This window comes from Urocampus carinirostris, chromosome 1, assembly GCF_059441175.1.
Source record: "Urocampus carinirostris isolate Australia breed hairy pipefish chromosome 1, RoL_Ucar_1.0, whole genome shotgun sequence".
NCBI classification, from domain to species: Eukaryota; Metazoa; Chordata; class Actinopteri; order Syngnathiformes; family Syngnathidae; genus Urocampus; species Urocampus carinirostris.
Genome location: NC_142349.1, coordinates 44,513,633 through 44,537,668, shown reverse-complemented (window position 1 = coordinate 44,537,668; position 24,036 = coordinate 44,513,633). Strand labels below are relative to the sequence as shown.

The following is a 24,036-nucleotide window of genomic DNA, read 5'->3' as shown; positions in this document are numbered from 1 at the left end:
GGTGTGCTCATCCAAGATATTCCTATCATGTGTTGCCTGACTGTCGTGGGCTGCCAGGGCGTACACGGAGCTTGAGGTATTGCCACCACTAACTACAGGCCAGCTGAGCGCGATGAGGGTTTGCCAGTTGTCCATCAAAGCTTAGCCTCTCTTCCTGTTTGAGCAGGATAGGGGGCTGTGTGTGTAGGCAAGATGGGCGGGGGGTTAAGCCATGGGGTTAGTTTTGCCTTAGTGTGGGGCAAAAACACTCACTTGACATGGAAGTCATTAGTCAGCAGATCCCAGAAAAAAACGTGTGTGTTATGAGGGTGTAATTACACCCGACGATCTCACTCGTGCAAATTTTTCACTGGCCGTAGGACACAGTGACCAGTGTGTGAGGGACACATTCACAAAGGCTCAAAAGGACAGGCCGGCCAAGTTTTTCAAACGCTAAGTCAACTTGGTGGGTTCCACAATATTATCACCAGGGATCTATGTGTGGACTATTGATAGTTTTTGCATGACGTCAAGCGCAGCCACCGAATGTATGAAACGAGTCCACCAGAGGTGGTTTGATGTTGTCACGCGTCTACACTAATTTTCTCCGATTTTCAAAAGGAAGTGGAGCGTGCAAGGCGTTCCTTTTTGTGACTTTACAGTTTATTTCTAAGTACAGTTACCTCTCCATACGAGCTACTTTAATTTAATTTAAAAAGGAGGCAGGAACAAGAACCGCACTTAGTATGCACCCATCAGGTTCTCAGCGAAAACAAGCTCCATAGAAATACCCGAGTGTCCCTGAGAGCCTGGTCGAAAAGAGCTCACTGTTATCCGATGAGTGGAGATCAGAGATAGGCCCCGAAGTAACGCAATGCGACCCCAAGGGATGAACTGTTCGCCGACTGAAATGAATCCAAAAGATCGCCTTATTTGAACCGCATGCTTTTCGCTAGCATGTATGGTCTTGTTTGTACATCAATGAAAGTCGTTGTCTCAACTTAGTCCATAACGTTTAACGACAGCCTAAATAGAGCTCTGATCGCCACATTTCAAATGTCAATAAAAAAAATAATGAGGTCATATTATAGCCATCCAGTATGGCCGCCTTACTCGGGATCCCCGGGATGTAAATTACGTGAAAGTAACTATCAATAGCCGCAAGACAATTTGAGGGTACATTCAGATCCAATATAAAGGCTTGTTCACCAAAGGTCAAAATTTAGGGTGCATAAAGACAAAAAATGGAATACATTTCTGTTCAACAAAACCAAATTTGACCTGTGACCCATGTGTGTGCTCCTCTCACCCTGCAGGGGGCAGTAGGTGGGCAGTTTTGCTGGCATGAGAAGGTCATTCTTGTGGCGACAGTAGATGTCAGCAATCTGCTGACGACACTCTCGGCTTTTGGCCCGCGACAGCGCCGAAATCACTTCCTTGCTGCTCATCTCGCACTCAGATGCCGACACAGGCGACGGGGCAGCAGTCATCGTCTTAGGGCGTGTCCGAGCTGCGTGGGGGAGCGTAACCGCTCGCTGGTCTGCTTTTCCCGGGCCACTTTGAACTTTACTGAGCGGTGCCCCCTGCTGGCGTGGCGATCGCACTCTAGTGCGCCCGCTGTCCAGCTCGTCCAGGTCTTTGGGGACGGAGTTCTCATTGTTGTTGCTGTCGGAGGATACTCGTTGCTTCTCTTTGGGCCGATGTGATCGGTAAATGTCCTACAGGAGACAAAGAGTACTTAAAGTTTGACCCATAGGTGCATCTTTCTTTAATTAATTGATGAGATGGAATTTATTGCGTTGGTTCTTTTCACTTGTCCTCATTGGAGATGAAGTCAATCCTTCGGCCAGAATGTGAATGAATGCTAGCCAGAAATGGAATATGTTTATACCGGCCATAGTCCGACGCAGTTATGTAATTCTTTGTAAACGCACACATACATCCAATTATGGTCTTACTTAGACTTCAAATGGTCTGATTCATTGCTTGTTTGCATTACTGCGCATGAGCAGTTTTCAGGGTTTGTACACCTTTATTGTGGCCAAATTCAAGTACTTTTTGAAGACTTTTTCACAGCCAATTTTACAATTTCTGCAGTCCCATTAACGAAATACATCCGGTGTGAATCGTGTATTTTTTTTTTTTTTTTTGCAGAGCCACAAATATATCTGTGATTTACATATGCAATTTTTAATTTTGCAAGGGCATTTATCAATAATTTTTTTCGATCTGCTGACCGAATACTGCACCTCACTTGTTTAAGTGTTTATTATCATTTTCAAGATAAATAAATCATGTTCATGCTAGATTTAAAACAAAAACTACCGTAAAATCCGGACTATAGAGCGCACCTGATTATAAGCCGCACGCACCAGCATTTGCTGACATTATTGGTTTTGTTCTTACACAAGCCGCACCTGTATATAAGCCGCATGCGCCAACATATAAACATGTAACACCGTCACTAGTTCATCCCAAACCTGACTTTAGGTGTTGTGATTGTAGGGGGGGGTTGTCGAGGTTTATTGTTCTATAATCTTTATCAATTATCCATTGTCCGTTATCGGTCAAATCTTAATACACTACAAAGCCAATAGGCTGAGACACTTGCTCCCAGCCAAGAGGCTGAGTCAAGGTCCTAGCCAAAAAGCCAAGAAGCAATCAGTGCAAATAATAATAATAATAATAATAATAATAATAAATGCACCGTTCCCGGAGGTACTGCAATACCGGGCCGATGCGTGGAGTGGACAGAGCCAGCTCTTATTCGATCTCCCAATTGCAAGAATCAATAACCAATGGCAGTCCAAATGGGCCAAGAAGCTATCAGTGCAATTGCACTGTTCACGGAGGTGCTGCAATACCTGCGGGGGGGTTTTGTAGAGGTTTATTGTTCTATATTCTTTATCAATTATCCATTATCCGTTATCGGTCAAATCATAATACACTACAAAGCCAATAGGCCGAGACACTAGCTCCCAGCCAAGAGGCTGAGTCAAGGTCCTAGCCACAGGGCCAAGAAGCGATCAATGCGAATGCACCGTTCCCAGAGGTACTGCAATACCGGGCCGATGCGTGGAGTGGACAGAGCAAGCTCTTACAGTACACAATCCATACACCAAAGTCGGCAACATGAATGGAAAATGATACCGGTAGTTAGAATTTAATGCAAACCTTTAAAGTCCAGGTCCCGTTGAAAGTAATCCAGTGGGAAAAATATATATCCACTATTGTCCGCTGCAACAACAAAGAGATTTAACTCAGCTTTACCCCACTTCCCGTCAGCCCGCGTTTGCTCTGCCCCTCCTTTTCGATTCGCTCGTAGAAAACATATCACAATAAGTCTCTAAAATGAATAGATTACAAAAATATACAGTTGCAAATACATATTGTACATGGTTACACATATTTACAAAGAAAGACGGTACACCGAGAGAGTTTTCAGAGCTTTAATAATGATATTATAACTTTCATCCTAAACCGTGCCTGTGAAAGTTACCACCACGCTACTCCTAACACGCTCGCAACGCACTAAGCGTAGCTGTTAAATAAAGCCATAACGCAATTGTGAAATTCACGGTAAACTGTCCTCGTCTTTCTCATTATAACTATCGCTATCAAGGGCGTCTTCCTCATAATTGGAACAAACCTTTGTCATACGGACAATTGGAACGTAAACTAAGAGAATGCAGTGAAAACAAAGAGAATGCAGACTACCTCGGCGCACAATTCCACCGGTCTAAATCGTACCTTTTGTACTACAGTGCCTCTGGTGGCCGTTGGAACAATTACATAAATTGGCCGCTTCACTGAATAAGCCGCAGGGTTGAACATTTGGGAAAAAAGTAGCGGCTTATAGTCCGGAATTTACGGTAATCATAAAAAATAAAAAACTTATCATATCATATGATAAATCGTGGGCAGCAAGGCGGCGCAGTGGTTAGCGCGTGTGCGGCACAGTTCTAAGGTCGTGGGAACCTCCTGTGTGGGTTCAAATCCAGCTACCGGCCTTACTGTGCGGAGTTTGTATGTTCTCCCCGGGCTTGCGTGGGTTTCCTCCGGGCACTCCGGTTTCCTCCCACATTTCAAAGACATGCATTTCAGGTGAATTGGCCGGTCCAAATTGTCCCTAGGTGTGACTGAACGAGGGAGTTGTCTGTCCCCGTGTGCCCTGCGATTGGCTGGCAACCAGTTCAGGGTGTCCCCTGCCCACTGCCCAGAGATGGGCTCCAGCCTCCCCGCGACCCTAATAAGGATAAGTGGTACAGCTAATGAGATGAGATGAGATGAGATGATGAATCGTTTTAAAAGTCGGTGACCAGTCGAGTATTAAAATAGTCGTTAGGTTCAGCCCTAGAACAGAGACGAATTACACACGCTATCTCAGGCTAACTTGTTAAACAAGCCTGAGGTGTTTTGATTGATTTCCATTTTATTTTGCTCTCCCCACAGTGAAACTATGGCAGTTGTATTCATACATATAGAGTCAATGCTCCTGGTAAAATGCAGAAATGAAGCAACCAATGGAGCGAGGAAATAAAATCATCTTTTATTCATTCATTTTCGAGCCATTCATCCTCACGAGGGTGGCAGAAGTGCTGGAACTAATCCGAGATGATTTTGGGCAATGTGCAAAAGACACCCTGGACTGGTTGCCAGCCAATCGTGGCGCACAGTGACAAACAACAATTCAGTCACACACTCATTTCTTGGGGCAATTTTGATTCATCAATCGAACTTATGTTTTTGGTTTGTGGAAGGAAATATATATATATATATATATACCAGACATGATACTGAGGAGGGGATTCCCAGCCCGCTCGCTCAACCCAACTGATGTGTTGGGAGTCATTAGGTGGCCCCCAATTCCAACCCCTAATGACGAGCGCCAAGCAGGGAGGCAATGAGTACCAATGTTGTAAGTCTTAAGGCCCGTTCACACAGCCTTTCACGGGCGTATCGAGGCTGAATCACAGCCAGAAATTTCTGCCCGTGAAGCAGACGCGGTGGAAAATGTGCAAAATTGGCTAAACCCGCTGTTTACCTGTGGTATGCCCGCAAAACAGACGCCGGCGACTGTTCCGCGTCCTTATTGCGGGTAACCACGGCTGCATCGCGTTTGACCGTGCTTACACGCGGTACACACGCTAATGCACGTGATAACACCGCGATACAGGCGCAGAACAAACGTGCTATGACCGTGCTCCACCCGCGATTACCCGCTAAAATTTCGCGTCCTACCCGCATGTAACCACGTCTTGGCCGCGGCCGTAGCACGTCCTAGCATGTTCGTACCGCGTCTTTACCTCATGTGTACCACGTGTGCCGCCCGCGGTTACCCGTGGTCTAAAGTTTTGAGCAGCGCAAAACTTTTTCGTGCGGCCAACCGCGTGTGAATTTCTTACCGCGTGTAAAGCACGGCTGTATCTCGTCTGTATCGCGATCTCAAAGCGTCCAACAGCGTCTCCTGATTCAGCCTCGATACGCCCGTGAAAGGCTGTGTGACCGGGCCTTTAGGTATGACTCGGCCAAGGCTTGAACCAGCAACCTCCCAGTCTCGGAGCGGGTGCCCTAGCCCCAAGGCCACCGAGCTGGTATGTTTTTGGTTTGTGGAAGGAAACCGGAGTACTAGGAGAAAATCCACTAAGGCACAGAGAGAATATAAAATCTTCGTACCGAGAAAGAGGTGGCTGGAATTGGACCTTTAAACTCTGAGGCAGAAGAGTTAAAAAGTAATCCACAGTGCTGACAAGAAGAGTTTGATTATTCTGACGACTATGAGAGTGACTCTTTAGTTGTATTACACTGCGCTAACTACCACACCACCACCACCATCATCATCATCATTAGTTCCCATCTCCTGTTTTCTTTTCACCATTTGCTGTACTCTCAAATTTAAACTAAAATGCCCACAAAATATGCACACAAGAGTGGGAGAGGGGAGTGTTCAGTGCAGCTACATGTGATATAGATTTCAACACAACCAGCTGCTTTACGCAAAGTACTGAAGAAAAATGAGCTTGCTCTTGTTGTTTTCAACTCACTTCTCTCCGCAGTTTAACTTAATCTATTGCGTATTCATTTCCCAAAAATATATTTTTAAAGCACTTAAATTCCTTTATTTGTTTTATGAGAATTCAATACAAGTACTGTAAATTAGAAACTAGTAATATGCTAGTCAGTTATTTATCGTTTTCTATTATGCCATTTTAGAAAGTCTGTGCAAAATAAATCATAAAGCATTTTAAATTTTATTTATCAATATATTTTGGGGGGGAAGCATTTCTGTATTTATGCCAAACGTTTCACATTTTCGGTTTTCTGTTTAGGCTAAAAAAAAAAAAAAAAAAGGTTGTATGAATGTAATAGTCTCTGTGTTTAACAGTTATAATACACTCTTCATATGCTGTGTCCAACTTTTGGGACAGTTGACCCCTACATGTAATTTGCAACTTTTCCAACAATAATTGCTAGCGCCAAGCAGGATGTGCACAATAATAATAGACGACCTTATACTCTGGTTTTGCACGTGCGGCACAGAAGGCCACAGTGATCACCAACTTTCCTCTCACTGCAATGTGTGTGCGCGGCTATGTGAGCGCTAAACCACATGACTCAGGTTGCTATTTTCATCACCTGCATCATTCTATATCTGCCTTTAGTGTGAGTCTATGTGTTTGAGCAAAGGCACAGGCACCTGCTCTACACGCAAGTGTTCACTAACTCAAATGTAATGTCAGCTTGGAGGAATGGCAGCTAACCTTACAGGTTGGACACAATGAAGCAAAGTTGGAAAATGGAGTCAAAGCATTCCAGAATTCAATTTTTGATGTGATTGACTAATTCCTCAAAGTATAGACAAATGCAGGTAGAGTAAAAAAGGATGTTGTGATTTTCAAGGTTGCATCAGGTCAACGTTCACTGGTGGCACTATGTCACACGCTGCCCATAGTGGTCGGAGGCCAGCACATACACACACACACACACAGCATCTTAGGCAAGAGCACGCAGCACATTGATGTTGAGACGTTTGGTTAAGAAAAAAACATACACAGGTATTCGCAGTTGAGCTATGATGGACAATTTTATTTTCAACATCGACACGAGGGCCGTTTCATTTGAAGATGATAGTTTCATATGCAGATATTAAGGGTTGTTTCGCTGAACAGGGGTCATTACATTTTGTGACAACGGAAATCAATTGAAAAAAAAGCCTACTAAAATAAGGCTAAAACAAGAGTTAGAGGAGATCACTGGTTGATGCCGCACAGATTGCAGGACTCAACTGTTTGAGGCTTATGAATGAGACAACTGCTGGTAAGTTGACATTTCAGGAGCGAGCAGCAGCAAGTCAACTGCAGGAGAGAGAGTGGGAAAGGTGAGATGGCACAACATTCATTTGGACAGGTAACTTAAAATTAGTTTTACCTGGTTATATCAGTATCAGAAATTATTTTCCCCCCATTTTATTAACACTCCACTTATGGAAACATAAATATTTTGTTTGTTTGTTTGTACATGATTCAATTGTTTGTTTGTTTGTACATGATTCAAATTGAATCGTTTCTTGTACATGATTCAATTGTTTGTTTGTTTGTACATGATTCAAATTGAATCGTTTCTCCGGCGCCGTCACGAATGGCAGCCACTCCAGCAGCTCCCGTGTTATTTTCGATTGTTCTCAGCTCAGGGATGCTGCTGGAAAAGTGAATTTCCCTTCGGGGATGAATAAAGTATCTATCTATCTATCTATCTATCTATCTATCTATCTATTAATAATAGTCCCAATCAGTGCCATAAATGTTTATATTTGACTCTGAGCTGACACCATCAGATGGCACATCTTAGCATTTATGACCAGCATTGCTTGAAGGTGGCAGATGAAAAATGGGCAGTAATACTTGGCTTGTCACATCGATTTTAAGAGACACATGCCACGCAAGTTTAGGCACCTGGGAGTAGTGGAAGGATATATGTTGCAATCCGTCTCAAAAATGTGTTGCCATTCTGAGAAAGGATAAAGATAATCAAAGCCTGCATGTAAAAACAAAATAATGTTGAAATGGGGGAATGCAGTGACTCGACAAAAATCATTTAGGATTCTTATTTTTACTTCAACAACTTTCTCTTTAAACTGTCACGAAAAGCTGTGCTACAATTTTGGTTGGTTTCCACTGAAATACCACTTTCCGACAAAATAAAACAGAGAATATTAGAAATCTGTCAAGTAGTTATCAAAGTCCATGTTTAGCTTTGCCAGTTTCTTTTCACAAGTTCATGAGAGTTTGCTCATCCAGTCTACAGAACATTTGTTTTATGGACTTCAGCCATTCGAGTCTTTTTTCTATTAAGGACTACACAAATAGACATGACTGTCATGATTACTGATTCGGGCCACCTGCGGCTGCCCCGTTGGCGCAAACAGCCATGGTCGCTGATTGGCTCCCTGCCACTTTTTAAACCCCCCGGCTCCCTGTTACCAGAGTCAGACCGTCTCCGACCCTTTGCTTTCAGCTCGGCAAGCTCTGCACTATCCGACATTCTCCTGCCATGTTTTCTCCTGCCTGATACCTGTTGCTGACCTGTTTCTGCCTTGCTCCTCCGTCCCGACCATTGACCTGTTTTGCCCTGTTTCCTGCCTGATACCTGTTGCCGACCTCTTTTCTGGACTCGTTACCGCCCTTGCTCCTTCATCCTGGCTATCTACTAGCTTTCCCGCTGCCTACGACTACCCTCGCTCGACACGGAAGTGCCACTTCCGCGTTCCTGCCATCAGTTACCCGTGTCCGACGATCATCGGATCGTGGAAGCAAGCTCTGCTCTCTTTTTATCAATAAAACTGAGTTAAACGCTATTGGGTCCTGTCTCCGTTTCTGGCTCGTGACAATGACGACTTGGAGAAGGCATTCAACAGAATTTGAAGTAAATTTACTTGTCTTTTTTGTAATTGATATCAGCGTATGCAACGAGATTCGACATGGCACTCCAGGGTAAACATGTTATAAAGACCTTAAAGACGAAATAAGATAAAAGACTGTCAGGATAAATAGGCAGGATACATTTAGAATCCAGTGCTTAGAGGCTGGCCTATGTTATAATAATAGTGCAATGTTTATGAATGAAATGGAATGGTGCACCGTAAACCCCCACCTTTCTATTTCTCGCAAAGTGGGGGGTGTTCCATAAATATTATTTAAATAATTTATTTTAATGTTCGAAATAAAGTTTACATTCATTCATTCAACTATAAGGTACAGTCTGATACTGTGTTATTTCCCTCCTGAACGGACGCACTTGTGCACAAATCTTTTGACATCAACATAAAAAACAGAAAGCGGTATTATGATTTGTGAGGAGAATACAGGGATATATTATAATCCCTCTGTAATCCCATTTCATCCGTCGGGTGGCAAGGGTTCTCCTCCTTCATCCTCAATTTAGGCGTCCATTCAGCTCTCTGATCTCTCTCTGGCCATCTGGACAGTTTTTATTGTCTACACTAGGACTCACTTAATTGAGTTATTATTATATTACATTTCTCACAAAAACAACAAACGGTACAACACATTAGGTCAGGAGGAAGAAGAGCTAAAAACATTTTTAATTACAATGTAAAGTAAATACACCCCTTACATTTTTGCGGGGATTTTATTATAACGTTTAATAGAACATCACAGAAGAAACATCACTTTGACTGAATGAAAAGAAGAATGTAAACAAAGGCCATGGCTTACTGAAAATATATTCTCTGGTCTGATGAGACAAAGATTAATTTATTCGTCTAAGATGGTGTGACTCATGTGTGGCAGCAATCGAGTGAGGAGTACAAACATGTTTGTTTCGTGCCTAAATTCAAGCACGGTGTTGGTAATGTCATGGTTTGGGTTTGCATGAGTGCGACTGGAATTAGGGAGTGTCGTGATTACCTAAGTGGAGCCACCTAGGGTAATCATCTGGCGCGCTGGAATGCGCTTCCTGATTGGTTTATGTTCCCTTTTTAAGCACACTACGCCGAGACCTCTTCGTCTGAGGATTACTTCTGTACCCCGTATGACTCTCCTGATTACCTGTGCCTTCTTGACCTGTTTACCTGATTCTGCCTGCCTCCGATCCGACCTGCTTCCGTCCCACGCTACGATCTTCTCTCCAGTCCCGGTAAACTCGACCTGCTTCCGTCCCACGCTACGATTGGCTACGTGTTCCGAAGTTGTCTTCATGGCGTTGCTGCTGACGTTCGACGGTCATCGCGTCTCCCGCTAACCCTTTACGCTTCCCCAAATAAAGAATTGTACGAACGCTCTGGGGTCTCCTGCTCTGTTCTGGTAATCCTGACAGAATCCTCAGACCAGAATGGACCCCGCGTTCGTACATCTGCCCCCTGACGACTATGAAAACCAGAACCTGCAGCCCATTCCCCCTTTAGAATGTGCAGTTCGGCAGGTCATTTCCGACGTGGCGAAATTGGCTAAGCAAGTGAGTCAGTTACGGCTCGAGTGGGATCTGTTGGGTCGGGACTGGTCCTATCTCTCCAAAGTAATGACCCATCAAGCCACTTCATCGGTGCCCAACACTGACAGGGCTCCTTCGGCCTTTCCCAGTTCATTCAGCGCAGGATTCGCTGAGCCGCGAGTGGGCGCACCAGAGAAGTTTGGGGGAGATCCCGCTCCGATCCGCCCGTTCATAGTAAATTGTAGATTAATATTTGACCTCCAGCCCCGCAATTTTGCTACGGAAGCAGCTAAGGTAGCGCTTGCCATTAATCACCTCACGGGAAGAGCGCGTCTTTGGGGAACGGCCGCCTACGAGAATGGTGCTACGGCGTGCAAGTCATTCAACCTCTTGGCTCAAGAGCTGACTAAGGTATTTGACTATGGTTCCTCATCGGTCGACGCCGCCCGTTCGATCATGAACAACCACCAGGGGAGACGTTCCATTGCCGACTATGCTGTCGACTTTCGTACACTAGCAGCCCAAAGTCACTGGAATGAAGAGGCGCTGGTCGACGCCTACCTCCACAGTTTGTCTGGTTATCAGGTGATGTACCTGTCTGGTGATGTACGGTTAAGATGGCGGTTATCAGGCAGGTGAAGAGCAAGTTCATCCAGAGGTAGAGTCTTAGGGTCCGCCAGTCCATCAGGCCTCCCAGGCATGGATACATGCTTGCGGCTCGTAGCTCTCCAGCTAATCTTCTATTTATTGCCGTTCTCTTGTCTTTTTTGCTTTCACTTTTGGACACATGTGTGGCCAAAAACACTTACAGTAGGGACGAACTTATTCGGTTGGGTGGGCGTCTAAATTTCGATTTTTCGGGCACTTCTTATACCGCCTATGACATACCGAGCGAACTTCAAAGAGACCCGGCATCCTTGTCGACAGCTATTCCTCTTAATAAACGACGGCGGCGGCGCCGTAAAGAAAGGAAACAGAAGCGTGGTTGCCGTGCAGGTAGATGTGTGAAGCGTGTGAAGTCCAAGCAGCAAGATGGACGCGAGGATGGACGCGAGGATGTAACTAATTCCACCATTCATTCCTCGCCGGACAACCGACGCTTTAAACTCAGCGCTCACGAACGGCCACAACGCCGGGAGCTTTTGAAGATCTCGACAAAGACTACAAAGAGTTCAGCTAAGTCAAATGATTCAGCAAAGCTGAAATTTGGTCTGTTAAATATTAGATCGCTTGCTCCAAAAGCTTTACTTGTTGATAACATTATTCGTGATTATAAACTTAACTGTATGGGTCTTTGTGAAACGTGGTTACGCCCGGATGAGCACTTAGCGCTAAATTATGCCTCTCCCCCAGACTACGAGAGTAGTCATATAGCACGCACGCTGAAAAGGGGTGGTGGTGTTGCGCTAATCTCTGAAAAATCGCTCAAATTTAATACACGTACCTCTAATAATTACAAAACGTTTGAGGCTCTTGTGATGCGGTCCCCTCAATTGTCAATTGATGTAATAACTATCTATCGTGCACCTGGGCCATACACAACTTTCTTAGACGAATTTGCTGAACTTTTGTCTGAACTAGTAACCTATGCAGACAAAATTATAATTATGGGAGACTTTAACATTCATATGAACTCCCCACACAGTTCACTTACTATTGCGTTTAGTTCTCTAATTGATGCATTTGGTTTTACTCAACTGGTTGACTTGCCAACCCATAAAAATGGGAACACGCTAGACTTGATTCTGACTCGAGGAGTTTTAACCTCAAACATTATAGTGCTACCGTGTACTACTGTTATCTCTGATCATTATTTAGTGACATTTGAGGTGCTAACTAAATGTAGAGTTAATAAAGCTGAGGGATTTAGCGGACGCAATATAAGCACTGGCACAGTTTCTGAGCTCTTTGAACTCCTTCCTGGAGCAGTTGCGTCCTTTCCTAAATACAATGGCTCGATTGACTCACTCATGAATGAGTTCAATACCACCCTGACTAGTGTGCTGGATTCAATAGCGCCCATAAAACTAAAATCACGTCCTAAAAGACGCACACCTTGGTTTACTGATGAAACTAGAACCCTTAAAAAAGAATGCAGGAAATGGGAGAGAAAATGGCGCGCTACCAAGCTTGAGGTTTTCCATCAAACCTGGTGTGACAGCTTGTTAAAGTATAAAGCGGCCCTTGCCTCTGCAAAATCGGCCTACCTTTCGAAGGTGATTGCGTCTCAAAAGAACAACCCCAAAGCCCTTTTTGACACTGTAGCATCGCTTACAAGGCAACAGGCTATCGCAGACAGTTCGACACACTCTGCTCAGGACTTAATGGTCTTCTTCACTAAGAAGATTCAATGCATACAGGAAGAAATTGCAAAAGATATTGTTAGTACCACACGTATTAAAGGACTGAAATTTACAGATGCACGACAGGGTGGCTGCCCTGGGAAAATGGCCGGTTTTAGTGAACTGTCACTTGATGATCTCAAACAAGTGGTGAATGTGGCCAAACCGACAACTTGCCAGTTCGACCCGCTCCCAGGTTCACTTATTAAAAGTCTTTTTAGCGTCCTTGGGCCTTCAGTTCTAAATATTATAAATACATCACTCTCCTCAGGTGTAGTTCCAGCAGCTTTTAAGTCCGCCGTTATTAAACCCACACTGAAACGACCCAACCTTGATCCAGAAATATTAAGTAATTACAGACCTGTGTCAAACCTACCTTTCCTCTCTAAAGTACTCGAAAGAGTAGTGGCACAGCAGCTGAATGCTTTCATATCGGAGAATAACCTTTTTGAATCCATGCAATCAGGATTCAGGGCTAACCACTCTACTGAGACAGCTCTGATCAAGGTAACAAATGATCTCCTAATGTCAATGGATTCTGGCGCTTCATCACTTTTGCTGCTGCTGGATCTTAGTGCTGCTTTTGACACAGTGCGCCACAATATCCTACTAGAACGGTTGGAAAAATGGATTGGTCTCTCAGGAGCCGTCCTCTCGTGGTTCAAATCCTACCTCTCAGATAGGACGCACTGTGTTAAATATGGTGAAACGACATCTGAGCCCTTCAATGTTACCTGCGGTGTTCCGCAGGGTTCAGTGCTCGGCCCCCTACTTTTCAACATTTACATGCTTCCATTAGGTGATATTATTCGCAAGTACAATATCAGCTTCCACTGCTACGCAGACGACACTCAACTCTATCTTCCGTTGGAGGAATCTTCCACACTAAACTGTGGAAATTTGGAGGCCTGTCTCACTGAGATAAAAGAGTGGATGTCACTCAATTTCTTGCGTCTTAACTCTGAAAAGACCGAAATGTTAGTCATTGGTCCTTCTAAATGCCGGGACTTATTCTCAAAAACTGCTGTGAACATTGACAAATGTCACATCACACAGAGTGACTCAGTTAAAAATCTAGGTGTCATATTTGACCCTGATCTATCCTTTGAGATGCATGTAAAGCAAATTACTAGAACTGCCTTCTTCCATCTTCGCAACATTGCTAAAATCCGTTCAATACTGTCTCAGTTTGTTGCGGAAACAATAATTCATGCATTTGTTACCTCCCGTCTCGATTACTGCAATGCACTACTCTCCGGTCTCCCGAAGTCCAGAATCAAGTCTCTTCAGCTAGTACAAAATGCCGCAGCGAGGCTTTTAACTAGGACAAAAAAGTACGATCACATAACACCGATTTTGGCTAACCTGCATTGGCTCCCAGTTAGCCAAAGATGTGACTTCAAAGTTCTCTTAGTATTGTACAAAATCATACATGGACTTGCTCCCTCTTATCTTTCAGATCTGATCTGCCACTATGTCCCGGTCCGAAGCCTACGATCTGAGAGTGCTGGTCTTCTGATGATCCCGAGAGCAAAGAAGTCTTCTGCTGGTTCGAGAGCGTTCTCCATCCGGGCACCGGTGCTGTGGAATGCTCTTCCCCCTGAGATTCGATCTGCAACCTCAGTGGAAATGTTTAAATCTAAACTTAAAACTCACTTCTACTCCATTGCATACGAATAACCTACTCTTCTCGTCGGCTGAAAAATAGTCTGTGTAATATAGTGTAATAATCTGTGAAGCCCTTTGAGACTCTTCGTGATTTAGGGCTATACAAATAAAAATGACTTGACTTGACTTGACTTATCTCAAGGATGAATTAGTGTCCCACGCACCTCCGGCAACACTTGACGAAGCTATCGACTTGACCATCCGGATCGACCGTAGGGTTCAGGCGAGACGCCGAGAGAGGGAGGGTCCCAGCCAATTCGTCACCAGGCAAGTTCAAGAAGCTAATAATGTACCGAACCCCCGGGTTCCGGTCATCCCCATTGTAGAAAGGATGGAGGTGGACCAGGTCCCGGTCATCCCCATCGTAGAAAGGATGGAGGTGGACCAGGTCCCGGTCATCCCCATCGAAGAAAGGATGGAGGTGTACCGGGTCTCTCTTTCCCCCGAGGAACGCCAGCGAAGGTTTGTTAACCAATTATGTTTATACTGCGGTGGCAAGGGACATCGCGTGGCCACCTGTCCGGTAAAAGGCCAACGCTCGTCGGACATAAGGGGCGTCCGAATTGAACTCAGTCCTCGTATCTGCTCCCAAAAACGCTAGACCCGTTATCCAGGCTTCTCTCTTCCTCCCCGATTCTACTCAGACATTTCCGGCCCTGATTGACTCTGGCGCTGAGGTAAGTATCCTGGATCTGTCCCTCGCACGCAAAATGGGGATACCTGTCAAACCCCTTCCTAATCCGGTATCTGCTCGGGCTTTAGATGGTCACCTGTTAGGCACCATGTCTCAAATAACTGTACCCATAGAATTACAGTTGTCTGGAAATCACCGAGAGACGATCCGATTCCATTTACTTCACTCCCCGAGCCAACCCCTCGTTCTGGGTCATCCATGGTTGGTCCAACACAACCCCCATTTCGACTGGCGCACTGGGTCGAAACTAGAATGGGGCATGGACTGTCACCAAACCTGTCTGCGAGCCGCTCCTTACCCGGATCACTCTACTTCCACAAGGGCTCCACCCAATCTGTCCAAGGTCCCAGTTTGTTACCACCACCTACGGGAAGTCTTCAATAAAGCTAAGGCCTCTTCCCTGCCACCCCATCGGCCTTATGACTGCGCAATTACTCCCCTGCCTGCCAGTCCGACTCCGCGGCCTGCCAGTCCGACTCCCCTGCCTGCCAGTCCGACTTCGACTCTCCGCTATGCCTGTTCGACTCCGCTGCCTGCCAGTCCGACTCCGCTGCCGGCCCTGATTCTGCCTGTTCTGATTCTGTCCTGTTTGCCTGTACTGATTTTGCCTGTTCTGATTCTGCCTGTCCTGTTCTGATTCTGCCTGTCCTGTCTCCGCCTCTCCTGTCTTGCCTGATCTGATTCTACCGGTCCTGATTCTGCCTGTCCTGTCTGTATCGCCGGTCCTGATTCTGCCTGTCCTGTTTGCCCTCCGGACCCACCCTCTGCCGCCCCTTCGGATGCTGATGAGGGGGCTTCCGTCCATTCGGAGGAATTCTGAGAGGTACTGTGCTGTCACATAGTTCTCCGTTTACCTGTGGAATTTCTTTTTGTTTTTTCTGTTCTAACCGACGGATTGTTTACCCGATCCTGGGGATCGCCGGTGTGGTGTTTGTGGACCTTCTGTGGCTCGTCGGACGACTACTGGACGCACTATTTTGGATTATCGGTGACGTATTTTTTTTTCGGGGATTACTTTTGACTTGCCTATGACTTTTTGTTCCCTTGGATTACCTGTGTTTCCCTGTGACGTGTCTTGGATTATTTTTTTTTCCTGGGGGACTTCTGGAGCCGTCCCTTGAGGGGGGGGGTTCTGTCGTGATTACCTAAGTGGAGCCACCTGGGGTAATCATCTTGCGCGCTGGAATGTGCTTCCTGATTGGTTTATGTTCCCTTTTTAAGCACGCTACGCCGAGACCTCTTTGTCTGAGGATTACTTCTGTACCCCGTATGACTCTCCTGATTACCTGTGCCTTCTTGACCTGTTTACCTGATTCTGCCTGCCTCCGATCCGACCTGTTTCCGTCCCACGCTACGATCTTCTCTCCAGTCCCGGTGAACTCGACCTGCTTCCGTCCCACGCTACGATTGGCTACGTGTTCCGAAGTTGTCTTCACGGCGTTGCTGCTGACGTTCGACGGTCATCGCGTCTCCCGCTAACCCTTTACGCTTCCCCAAATAAAGAATTGTACGAACGCTCTGGGGTCTCCTGCTCAGTTCTGGTAATCCTGACAGGGAGTTGCATTTCAGTGAGGAAACAGGAACTCAAGCGTGTACTGTGAAATACTGGAGCAGGAAATTATCCCCTCCCTCCAAAACTGGGCCGCAGGGCAATGTTCCAGCCTGACAATGACCCCAAATAAACTTTTAAGATGACCATAGCTGTTCTAAAAGGGCTTAGGGTAAAGGGAATTGATTGGCCAAGCATGTCTCCAGATCTCAACCCAATAGAACATCTTTGGGGCATCCTCAAGCGGAAGGTGGAGAAGCACAAAATCTTGAATGTCCCCCAGCTCAGTAATGTTGTCATATAGGAGAGGAAGAAGATTCCAGTGGCAATTTAAGAGGCTCTGGTGAAATCCATGGCCAGGAGGATTAAAGTGGTTCTGTAAAATCATGGTGGGCGCACAAAATATTGAACTAATGGAACTTTTACTTTAGGGTGCACTCACTTATGTTACCATGGGTTTAGCAACTAATGGCTATATTTAGAGTTTTCTGAGGGGAAATTAATTCACACTATATAAGCTTTACACAGACTACCTATTATTGTGTCAAAGCTATGTTTCTTCAGTGTTGTTCAATTAAACATTATGATGAAATCTCTGCAGAAATGTTAGGGGTCTACTTACTTTTGTGACATTCAGTAGATAATAAACTAACAAACAAACAATTTCCACGAATAAGCAATGTGGACTGTTATATCCAGTGGGGGAGAAAAAAATACAACCATATTTATGAATGTGATGGTTTTAGCCCACTCACTCATTTGCATTAAACAATAGGTTGTCTAAGTCAAGGGTAGCAAACTATAGCTCGCAGGCCTCATGCAGTCCATCAGACTGTTTCACCTTGATCGCCAAAGTGTTGATTTGGTCTTGGCCTCAGTGTCGCCAACATTGGCTACATTTTTCTGTAAATGTTTTTCTATTATCTTCTTATTATTTATTGTTATCATTTATCAGACTCAGAGAAAGAAAATCCTTCTAATATAAGGATATCTCATTTTGAATTTCACTTTGTTACTTCACTTTCATTCTGAGTGTTTTGAATAAATGGTTTATTGATAGACAAAAAGGAGTATCTCGCTGCTGCTATTCTAAAATTAATCATTTCCATTTTTTGTTTTATTTTGCCGAAATGGAATGCCCAAAAAAAGCCAAAAAACAAACAAAAATGAGTTTTATCTTTTTAAAATGACTGCGATGATATGTCAAAAAATTTGAATAGGGCTAAAATTTTTCCCTTATGTATTGCCAAGGAATCAGATACAAGACTGTCGATTCAAAAATAAAATTAACATTTTTTTTCCTCAAAGCCCCCTTTCCAAACGTTTTTCCCAATGTGGCCCATGACTCTAAAGGTTTACCCACCCCTGCCCTAAGTAAAAGTGGAAAAATATTCGAACATAGATTTCTATTTGGAAAATAAACTCCCCAAATATTTTAATTGATAGTGTTTTCCATGAAAACCAAGCATGACATTTTCACATCTTGTTCGCTTCCAGTGATTTTTTTAAAGGCCAAGTATTGACACAGCCATCGAGCATCCACAGGAATGCGCAAATCCGCGCTCTATTCTTCTTGTCAATCAAACAAAAAAAAGAATTATCTTTCTATCTATCATCCTGGCTGTTATCACCCGCAAATAAAATGAGTGTTGGAAATGTTTTGTTTTGGACTTAAGAACATATACAGTTTGTCTATTTGTCTGTCTGACCACCCAAGAAAAGGTGGGAGGAGTTTAGATATGACCCCTACCTTCCACTGGCAATCACAATTTAAAAAATGCCAAAAACGTTGCTCAGCACTTTCGAATTTGTTGACTCAGCTTTGTATTTTTTTTGTTTTGTTTGTTTGTTCGTTTGTTTGTGTATTTGTCCACACGAGAAAGGGGGTAAGGAGTTTAGTTAGACATGCCCTCCATCATTTATAGGAATTTAGTTAGGTTACCCTAGATGTGAAAAATGCAAAACCAATGTTGGCTTAGCACTCTTGGTTTAGTTGCCTCAGAATTTTTACGAAAAAGACATTCCACTCTCCCAGGCCAGAACGGCACTGAATGTCAACTCCATCTTTTACAAGCAGCCGGGTAGGCTACCCCAGATGTGAAAATTACCAAAAAGGTGACTCAGTCCTTCTGATTTTACTGGCTTGGCAGTCTTTTTCCCAGAAATACATTTCCCTATTCCAGGCCAACATTCAATTTCAACACAATGTCTTGCAGACAGTTGTGTGAAAAAATGCCCAGAGTCGACTCAGCATTTTTGGTTTAGCTGACTGAGCATTTTTTCCAGAAAGACATTCCACTCTCCCAGACCAGAACGACATTAAGTATCAACCCCATATTTCCCAGGCAGTCAGGGAGGTTACCTTAGATATAAACGAAAAAGGCTTTCCTAGAAAGACATTCTACTCTCTCAGGTCAGAACAAGTTTGGCCAGGATCACAACTGCCTCCCAAAAACGGTTACGTGTCTTAACGTGGGTGATGCTCTCACGGTGCACAGCTATTTTAGTTTTGTAATGTTTTATTGCAAAAAGTCATCACAACCCAAATAAACCTGCCTAAGGACCGGTGCAGCGACTGCTCTGCTGTTACCGTGGCGACTCAAGCTCCCCAGCTTGACAGGTCGGTAGTGAAGCGGCGGGGGTCTTGAGTGTGCAAGACAAAAGTCGGTAGAAGAATGGTTGGTTTTCATAGTAGGTGAGCGCCAGCTTGGCTCTGTCACCGTGGCGACCAGTAGTGACCTTTCCTCCCGTCGCCATCACCTTCAAGTGAACTTTAATGATGCCATTTGTGCTAAAGGTGTTTTTAAATTTGGAATGAAGACTCAGTTTTGAAGGCCCCACCCTCATTGGGGCGGTGACATTTGAACTAGTTGCCAGCCAATTGGTGGCTGTATATTGTTAAAAAAAACGATTGTTTGCCAATGTGGACTAAAAATGGGTTTGGAGTTGTTGACAGGGCACGAAGAGGCCAGTCACTATTGAAGTAATATAGAATAGTGCTTCTTGAATGGAGGTCCTGAAACAAAACTTTAAAATAAGTGAAAAAGGTAGCATTAATATCAAAATAATTTTAAAGTGTTTATATACTTTGAATTAAATCAATATCAGAATATCAGCTCATAGGGAAGGAGTAATATTTCTGTAATATTAGTAGAATACAAGTTATCCAAATAGCTAAAAATTTTTTTTCATTGTAAGAATTAAAGACACTGTATTAGTTAACGCCCCCTTGTGTTAAAATGCCCTTAATTAAAAAATAAATAAATATTGAGATAAATAATGAGCAAAAATCTACTCACTAGTTTATAATTGTGATTTTTTTAAATTTTCATGGCTCTACAAATGTACATTTCTTCTACACAAAATGGGCCTCATTATGTCCTCACCTTATCAGTAAAGCTCATGAATGATACACACCTTTTCAGTACAGCCCTAGCATCCATCTATCCATCCATTATCTGTACTGCTTATCCTCAGTAGGGTCGTGGGGGTGCTGGAGCCCATCCTAGCTATCTTCGGGCAGTGGGCAGGGGACACCCTGAATTGGTTGACAGTTTTTTTTCTTTGAATCTCTGTAGTTTGTATTCTTTCTTTCGCTTTGTAGCACACATTTTCAGTTACATCACACTTGACTCTAGCAGGCTTTTTCTTAGTATTACCATTATCATACTACGCTGACGGAAAAAAAGTCTCTCTCTAGCCCTCCCCCAGCCCACTTTCCTCAAACATAATGTTTTCTGCCTAAACAGCTCTGATAATAGCAAGATTAAAGCAAAAAAGCGCAAATAAAGTATAAGGGCTCATTGAACTCAGTTGGGCATTCTTAACACATAGTTAATAGAGAAAATATTTAACTTTCAACTTTTTAAGGACACCTCAAACAACGCACTGTACCTTTAAAGAATACCACCAAATGAATGAAGCTCCAAAGTGAAATAATTCAGATCAAATAATGTATACATTTAAATTATTCTGGCCTAACTGTTTAAATCACCCCACCCCAATAATATTTGAGCCGGTTTGTGAAAATGATAAAATACTTCACACCGTGTATGTCACTAAAACAAGGAGAGAAAAACGGATATTGCATTTATAGACTGCCTGATGCTGGTTATCATTGTAAACATTCAAAAACACGAGAGTGTACAGGATTCAATTGAGAGTGATCAAAAAGCAATCCCACATTCCACATTTTGCCATTAAATCTAGCTAATAAACTTAATTGAGAGAAAAAAAACACCCGAGGCAAGAAAAAAGAATATACAGGTAATCGCCCACCAGTGAGGCAGGCGTGCTAACTGCTAAGGCGCCATGCTGCTAAACTCGACCACATTATACAAATTACACGTTCTGATGGCCTCAACAAAGTCGCAGCCACACTTGACGTTTACGACCGTTTGACGCCAAATCCGCTGCACGCTTGTTTGCTACCTGGGCATCTCGCATTGCATCATGGGATATCGGCCTTCACTCCTCCTCTTCCATAAGTCAGACAGCAGCCGTGTCTTGCCCTGAGCACTTATACAAGTCACATCACAAAGGGAAGATGAGAGGGAGCGGGCCGGAGTGTAATGAAAGGATGTAAAAAGACTTGGGGGCCCCGCCCTCGGCTTCATTGCAAAGGAAAACAAGAACTACCGACGCTTAACCGCGACGCTGGACCGCAAGTCTTCGCTAGTCTCCACCTGAAGGAACTCAACTCCTGACCACCATTGCAAATCCTCCAAGTTTACGTCAACGTGTCCACTTTATCGAAAACGCTTATGTAACATGACCGGCTAAGAAAAATGTGCATCCAAGTTAGGAAACTGAAACAGTACAACACAAGGATGGTAAATGGTCTGCATTTATATGGTGCTTTTCAAGTCACTGAAGACCAAAGCGCTTTACAATGTGCTCCACACTTACCCATTGACACACACAAAATATAGTAATAAGATAAATAAAACGATGATAGAATGACAATGATATTTATCCTTCCTTCCCCATGAAAAAAGTACTTATATCAAGGTCACTCAATCGAATGTGGTATATATGAACCTACAAGCATGCGCTACATTGAGGAACAGCAAATAAATTGAGGGTAAGAAAGAAAGCATCTACTGTTTGTGAAGGTGTTGAATATGAATCCAGCAGTTTCCACTGTTGGAGTTAGGGCATTGCCATGCTTACAACTTAAAGCCAATCCATATCACCTCAACGCTTATCAGGTGTAACTGGTGCAGCACTAGAATTACTCATGTTTTGTTACCGCTCAATGCTATATTTTCAATTTTAATTGTACTTCTTGGGGTGTTCCTCGACATTCCAACCTTGCAAAATGCGAACTCAGTACTGCAGTACATAATTACAGGGCTATCAGAAAGTAACTGTAGAGTGGACTCATTTTTTAACCATATTTCATTATAGGGTAGGCCATATATATACATGGCTTATATCATAAATTATGTCTGAATAACATGTGTACCACACCTTTTCAAGAAACTTGTAAAATATTCACATTGATATTACGTTTAATTTTTCAACCTAAAATATATCATCACCATTTATTTTATATAATGAAGAATTCCCCTTGTGCTTACGTTTGGTTTCTAAAACTAAATTTGAAATCTGGAAAATTACCTCCTTTATTCAAAAGATACAATGTGGACATCATTATGAAAAACTCCCGCGACCTCAATACAGTCACCATTCTCCCTTGGCAAAATCAGTTATTTAATTTTCTATCTGTACTTATAGCATGAATAAAACAGTAGAACTAAGCACAGAAGCTGAATGTTGGCTTCTGTCAATCGGCGCTTTTTAGAAAGTTTCACATTGCCTTATGAACTAGTCAAGGCGTGTTTATGAAGGGTCGCTGGCACTCTCCATAACAGTGATGCCACAATAAATTACTGCTTTACCTAGCGGACTTTCGCGTGCACGCTGCAGATGCAAAACCGTCCAAACGCACTCACTAATGTGTCCATCCACCCACATGGACGAAAAAGCGACTTACAGCTCGCAGCTTGTGTCTCCCAGCGGCATTTCCGAGCTCTGGCGGCGGCGAATCGCTCCTCCTCTGCAGTCCGCTTCTGGGCGACCGCCCGTCGGCTTTGTCAGAGCCGACAGCTCGCTTCTCGCGGGCGCCTCGCTCTCCGGAGGAAAAGCCGTCCAGGCCGCTGAAGTTCCAAAGCAAAAGCGTCTGAATCAGCAGAACAGCCAGCACGGCGGCCGCCACCGCCGACCGCGAACGCAGACGGAGGGCCAGTAGTCTGCGGGAACACGCGTGGCTCTTCATGGCCGATTCCTTCGGGGCGGCTGCTGCAAGCGGCGGCTGCTGGAGGCAGCTGGCAGGTCTTGAGCGCCAGGGAGGAGGGGAGCGATTTTGGCTCCGGAGGAGAAAGAGGAAAGCGCGTCAGGCGGATGATGCCCACGCGTGGCCGCCAGAGTCAACCTCTCTAAAACTCTGCCGTTACGCAGCTGTTGGCGACCACTGCGCAGCGGACCGGTACCGGTCCGTGTGTTGTATGATACCAGGCCACACAGAAAGAAAAATGTAAAAGCGACGATTAAAAGCGTCGGCGACCAATTTCCTCATCGATTCGTTGTGTTGCACGATTTAGGGGCCACTAAGCAAAACACACGTCTATTCTATAGCTTATGAATGACCTACATTTCATGTTGACAATATCTGTGTATTATTTGTTCTTGCAACATCCATTGCAGCATGGTCATCCTACCCCATGTGTGGTCCCCTTCTCAAGGTTTTTTTTCATTTTCCTCATGTTGAGGATTTTGAGTTTTTCCTTGCCCACATGTAGGTTTTAGAGCAGGGCATGTGTAACGACCCTCAATCATGCGCGACACAAGGTTCACTGTCACTCAGTTTATTGCATGCATTCAGTAAACAAAACAATACAAAGAAGTCGGAACGTCTGTGCACGACTGCATACGTCTAATACATTAATAGAAACAAAAATACAAAAACCGGACATTACTCAACATGCCGCACATGGTGGCGTGGTTGCATTGAAACATGTTGCATCCCAGTAATCATCGTTTCAAGCTGCATTACTCTACTTTTTATGCATCATTTAGCACAACTTATATACACTTATACACAAAAATAGTTTGTAAAAGCAGCTCCTGTATCTAGCAAAATATGCATTTTTACCCAAACTTATATTGGGCACAGCTTACCTTCAGCACGAGGTGATCTAGCTGAAGGTACGGGAAGCGCAGAAGCCCATAAAGTGCCAAACGAAAAAGACAGTCACACATGCCCTTGGCTTAATAAATCAATGTGGTACCAGAATTTTAACAGTAAATTTTAAAAACACATTTTTTGAGAATTCAAAAAAACTCAAAGCAAT

At 44.0% G+C, this 24,036-nt stretch overlaps 1 protein-coding gene and 1 pseudogene across 1 annotated transcript in view; both read right to left on the bottom strand.

Annotated features, from left to right (window-relative positions):
* LOC148374793 (xylosyltransferase 1-like) overlaps window positions 1-23,077 on the bottom strand; it is a 45,713-nt gene extending 22,636 nt beyond the window's left edge. Inside the window, exons 1-2 of the mRNA XM_088341046.1 lie at window positions 22,680-23,077; window positions 1,289-1,697 (exon numbers count right to left, since the gene is read on the bottom strand). Coding sequence (XP_088197172.1) covers window positions 1,289-1,697; window positions 22,680-22,961 — 691 coding nt within the window. The 5' untranslated portion in view covers window positions 22,962-23,077. The remainder of the gene's footprint in view (window positions 1-1,288; window positions 1,698-22,679) is intronic.
* Window positions 2,676-2,806, bottom strand: LOC148374794 (U2 spliceosomal RNA; annotated as a pseudogene).
* Window positions 23,078-24,036: the final 959 nt, after the last annotated feature.